The sequence below is a fragment of the Vicia villosa genome, linkage group LG2, assembly GCF_029867415.1.
Source record: "Vicia villosa cultivar HV-30 ecotype Madison, WI linkage group LG2, Vvil1.0, whole genome shotgun sequence".
Lineage (NCBI taxonomy): Eukaryota > Viridiplantae > Streptophyta > Magnoliopsida > Fabales > Fabaceae > Vicia > Vicia villosa.
Window position 1 is genome coordinate 73,060,299 of NC_081181.1, and position 6,000 is coordinate 73,066,298.

The 6,000-nt window shown below is 30.6% G+C and overlaps 1 protein-coding gene across 1 annotated transcript; it reads right to left on the reverse strand.

Annotated features, from left to right (window-relative positions):
- Positions 1-4,684: 4,684 nt before the first annotated feature.
- On the reverse strand, positions 4,685-5,494 carry LOC131649351 (transcription factor GTE9-like). Its single transcript, XM_058919114.1, has one exon. The coding sequence runs from the start codon at positions 5,492-5,494 to the stop codon at positions 4,685-4,687; it is 810 nt and encodes a 269-aa protein (XP_058775097.1).
- Positions 5,495-6,000: the final 506 nt, after the last annotated feature.

A 6,000-nucleotide genomic window follows, 5' to 3' on the forward strand; every position in this document is an offset into this window, starting at 1 on the left:
TATTGTTTGAATGCCAGCAAACCCATATACGCCCATTACCATGATGCTGGTAATTATCCACAAAGCTATCATAGTGTTTCAAATTGTCCCTAATAGCATGAGCTTTAATGTGTTTGATTAGAGATATTTAAGTATAGTTTATTAGTCTCAACTACATTTGTGTTTTGATTAGAGTTAAATTTTCTGGACTTAACTTGTTTAATCTCGGCTCCGTGCGTGTTTGATTATTTAAAAGAATTTGTATTTAAATATTACAATTTTTTAATTTAAAAAATATATAATTTATTTATTATTTTGTTAAGGATTGCGATATACTCTGTTTACTTATAGACTAATGTAAATCGAGTCCCATCAACTATCTACCCATTACTAGGAAATTGTCCAAACTTACTATTGTGCCCTTTCACTTTTTTTTCCCTCCCTTGCAAAAGGTTAATCATGTAATTAACAAATTCAATATTCACCTATGTCAATTGTTTCTTTTTTATTGGTCCATTCTAACAACTTGTCCCAAACACCTTTTTCATTTGTTTCTCTTTCTCCTTTACTGATATAAACTTTTTCCTTCTCTCTCCATCCGTTCTCTCTCTCTCTCAGGTACAAGAAGAAACCATAGCACCGAATCCTCATTCCCACCCCATTTGAATTTTCATCAAACGCTTCTTCTGCGAATAACTTGCTTCAGCAAGTTCACATTTTTTTTTACATTTATGATGAGCACTCATTTTATATGATAACCCTTGGTCTTCCCAGACAATAGTAATAGTCTTTTCGTCTCATTGTGTGCATTTACGGTGTTTAGCATTTCATGATTTCAACCGCTTCCTTGATGTTGTTGAAAACGATTCCTTGAAACATGACCATCTTCACCGGGTAAAAATACACACAACATCATTTTGAACTAGATCCAGCTTCTTCCTTCGTCCAGATCAAGCTTCTCCGAATACTGATTTGTTTGCTATTGTTGTGGCTCTACTACGTCTTACTCGCTTGTGTTTGATTCAGCTTTAGATTTATGATTTTCTAAGTTTTGTGGTTTATTTGATTTCTGACTTTTTGTTGTGATTCATTCATTTGGATGCATTTTTTCATATCTGTGAGCTGAAGGTGTAAAGGTGTGCAATTTTATTTATACACGTTCTATTTTCTAACTTCTTTTGTGATAGTTCTAACTTTTTGTTGTTTATAATGGTTAAATCAAATCGGAAGACTTTGTGTTTCTTCATGTAAAGCTCTTCATTTATGGACATGGCTTTTGGTTGTTTACCACTATAACTGGTAAACTGTGTGTTAATCGCTTTTTTCTGGTTTGCATACGTGTTTTTCGTTGCATAATACAAGCCAGTTTTATAGTAGTCCTTGGAAGAGGAAAAGGTATTTACTTCATTTCTAAAAATATTTCATTGATACATGTTTTGTTTCATATGTGTTCTGATTGTTAATTGTGTATTTCCTTTTCCTCTTTCCTTGGATTTGTTATTGAAATGGTGGTTTTGTTGAATTTGTTGGTTTATTTGTTAATTATATTTGATTGGTTTGTTGTTTTGAAAATTTAGGGAATAAGAGAGCATCGCCGGATTTTGATGATGAAGATTATGACAATGCAGCTGATGATTTTACAATATTGTAAATGTTTTAAAATCATCAAAATTTTGATATTTTGGAAACAATCTTCTGTGTTTTGGTTTTGGTATTTGTGTTTTTCAAGGTGATAATGTTTTGGTATTTGTGTTTTCTTACTGCAATCTGTTTATGCATAGTGTCATATGTTGGAAAAAAATTCAGGTCAAGTTGGCTGCTGATGCTATATTGCGAGATGCGGGTGCTGGTTACGACATTCTGGTTGGCTAAATTATTAAAATTCTCTATATATGTTAAGTCTATAATGTGTCTATTATGGGTAAGGACTATTTTAGCCAGTGTCCTTAATTCCTTTGATTTGAAGGCTTTTTCTACATGGTCTAACTCATGTTGCTTGATAGCAGATTATTGTTATTCTAAGAAAATTACACCAGGTAGCCCTCACGCAACTCATCTTCTTGCAATTAAAGAGGTTTTCACTTATCATTGTTCTTTAGTTAATTACTTTTGTGTGCTAATTCAATTATTTGTATTGTATAGTGATGACAAAAATTGTGCTTAGAAGTTTTTCTTCTAATCCTTTAACAATGTAGAGACAATTGACAATTGACAGATTAATGTGATATGCATGTATTCTGATATGCATGGTTGTGAATTCATTATCATGTTATGGTATCCTTTATGATGTATAAAACACTATAAAGTTCATTAGTGTGATATTCCTATCTCATGCTCTATATTATTGAATATTTGGAAGTAAGGAAACAGTGTTAGAGATATACCATGCATTGGTAAAGAGAGTATGACTTAGTATGCCTGTTGTGTTTGTAGTTTTTTAACCAATGACTGTTAGTGCAATTAAATTGTATGGTAAATGATAAATTATGATTAGTGAATAGTAATATACTCATAAGATATATGACTTACTTGAAGCTGCTGCTAAACCTTTAGCCATAGACATGTATGGCATTCAACAAATTTATAATATTGAGCATCTTTTGTTAAATTAATGTTTTTGTTTCTATTTTGTTTGGACATATAATTGTGAAATAGGGTTTCTATTACAAAATATTCTGCCATTGACACTAAAAATGAGAGCATAGCCAAAATTAATTTTAAGTATCGAGCTGACAAAATTGGATATAAAAGTGTAAGATTGGTTTTAACATGTCTAAAATATAAATTTCTTTGTACTAATTGTTTTCATTGTATAATTAATATTGTATAGTGTATACTGAACACGTCTAATGGTTTTATAATTTCAAACTGTGTTACCTGGCTGATATTTCTAATCTCCACCCTCCTTTTTTATGAATTCCCCACCTCACAAAAATAACATAGTTTAATTCAAATTCAAAATACAAATATAGAATAAATACTAAACACATATATTAATGCGATTTTTCAATTAGCATTTAAATTTTAATAAAATTAATAATTTATTTATTTAACGGGACACTATCACTATAATGTATATTTTAATTTAATCAATCATTATCTTAATTTAAGAGACAAAATCCTTATTTTAATTTATCATTATCTTCATAATAATTTATTATCTTAATAATAGCTTATTTTTAATTTTTCTTATTTTTAATCGGTCATTATCTTAATTTATCTCACGGGTCATTATCTTAATAATCTTAATGTTGTTGTGTTCTGTATCCTCATTATCATGGATCATACATTTTTTTTTGTATTTACGCATATTATTCATATTATTCAAAATATACTACATAAAATAATCGAATACCCGTGCGGCACCACGGGTCTCTTACTAGTAATTTATTAATAATTACAATGGAATTTGTCTGAATTATTTAATGTGCGAGTATGAATTATTTAATGTGCGAGTATATGTTGAGTGGATTAAACGAGCAAACAATTTTAAAAAATTAGTTAAAAAATAATGTAGTTGAAAATCTTTGGCAAGAACTTATGTTGGACATATTGAGGTTGAGTAGTATTACAAAACATAACTAATAAAGTGATATATTTGCAGAGTTAACTTAATGTTTCACAAGTGCGCCTATCATATGAAAATAGTCATAAAATAACCAACCATGCACTAAAATATGGTGATGCTAGAGATTGAATATCTTTTGTGTAGATTGAATATTTGTTTCATTGTTGAGAATATTTTGTTTGTTGATCCATTTCAAATGGTTTGAATAAGTGATGATTTATATAAAAAATCTGATCCATGATCCATGATCCATGTAACAGAATATTCTAAGTCGAAACAAGGCGTTTAGAAGTAGTGTCCAACAAAAGTTACAGTTCTTCCTAAATCCATTAGTAAGCTAGTCCACTTAGAAACCTTGGACCTAAGCCAAACTGAAGTGCATGAGTTTTCAAAAAGTTGACAGTTATGAAAATGCATTATCTGCAACAATACAAGAGCTGAAGCACCTTGATAAAATCTTTCACTTGGACTTCAGCAACTGATGGTTTTAATTGTGTAAATTATATTACATTGTTCAACAACAACAAGCACGGAATGCAAGGAAACTTACCAAACATCATGTTTCCTCCTAAACACCAGAAGCTGCCAGATACTAATAAAAGGAAAAGTATCCAACCTTTTCCTATGAATCGCCACCAATGTTTTAAATCACATTTCGTTCGTGTTCCTTGATACAAAACCGCAACTCGACCACATTTGACCGCGATTCCCAATAATATCAAAGATTGGGACGTGGCCACTATTTAAAACCCTAACCTTAGTGTCATGGAGACATGAAAAAATCACATGGGCCATTCCTAACTATGGTCTCAAGAGACATAAATATCCCAATCAAAATTGACCCTTTAATAGAAACCCTTTCCCCCCACATTTTTGAACACATGGAAAGAACAAAATTTTCAATCAATCTCAAACAAACAGTAAGGATTCACATTCACATAAATGACCTAAAGTAAACTTAGAACTTTTTTTATCCCGTTTCATAGATTGGAAAACCGAGATACAAAAATTCATGGACAATAATAACTCTGACAGAATTGAAAATTAACAAAATCAGTTTATATAATAAAATCAATTGATAACTGAATATTTTATTACAAATGAAGAATAAAGAATCAGAACATGTTGCAGTGATCTTTAGTATCTGCTAGTCTTGTGAGCCTTTCTTCTTTTCCTATCCTCAAGTTCCCACTCATCCTTCAATGACTTCCATTTGAGTTCAAAATTGTAACTGAACTTTTTTGCAATTTGGTAAATATGATTCCTTGGAGGAGACATCAGCATTGCATTTGAGAACACAAGCCTCATGTCCCTTGCAAACTCATCTGGTGTTGCATACAACCTCATTTTTCTCTCTATTTCCTTCAAACCTATTGCCTTTGACTTTTTTTCCAAACTCTTTGACTCCATTGCTGGAGGATCTTTCAAATCCCAACCATCTCTACCCGCCAACATCCTCTTCAAAATCAACCAACATTGCCTCCTCTTAACACACTCCATTGGTTTCTTCAACACATATTCTTCATCTTTTGTGACAGAGGTATTTTTTGATGAATCCTTCACTATCAATGAGGTCGTTCTTGAACTTTCTTCAGATTTTGCTATTTTTGAAACTTGATTCTTGACCATCTCCTTTGTTACAGATGATGTTTTTGATGAATCCTTCGTCAACATGCTTTTTGAGCAAAGTCTTGAACTTTCTTTCACACCCTTTGGTTGAGACAAAGAGAAAGGTGTTGTTGTTTTGGTCTTATAACATGAATCAACCCAATAGCAGGTTACAGTTGGTTGTTCAGAATGTTGAATTTTTCTTCTCTTGTTTTCATCTGTGTCAGAAGAATCTGAATGACGTTTCATAGTACCAGGAGGATAACTAAGTTTAATAATGAGTCTTTTACGGGGTTCTGTGTTCGAAAGGTTTGTGTTGGATATGGTTGAGGAAGACATGATGCTGAGACAAAAGTGTTATGTAACTAGTAAGAAGGTTTTATGGAAATCATGATTGCAGCGATGATGACATTAATATATATAATAATGCCATTAGTAAGAAGATTTTATTAGAATTAATAAAGATTTGATTTGTACTTATATTTAGGGTTAGATCGTTAATATTTAAAATAACTTTTAAAACTCAATCTTATTTTTATTTTTATTATATTTTGATATTTCATTGTAAATAAGCCACCGAAAAGGAAGGAAATTTATTTATTTTTAATTAGAAGTTGTTTTAACAAACTTTTCATTTGATTTTTATTATATATTAATATTTCATTGTAAATAAGCCACCGAAAAGGAAGGAAATTATATTTTAATAATTAGAAGTTGTTTTAACAAACTTTTCATTTGATTTTTTCTTTAAAAATCTCAAAATTTTATAACAAAAAAATGCAATGTTTAAATTCTTTGTTTTGAAAATTATAACAAACAACGGCTAAGGTTGTTTAGAAAAAAGG

What these genes read in the sequence shown, in the direction of transcription:
- LOC131649351 (XM_058919114.1), bottom strand. Translation starts at nt 5,494, where the DNA reads ATGTCTTCCTCAACCATATCCAACACAAACCTTTCGAACACAGAACCC.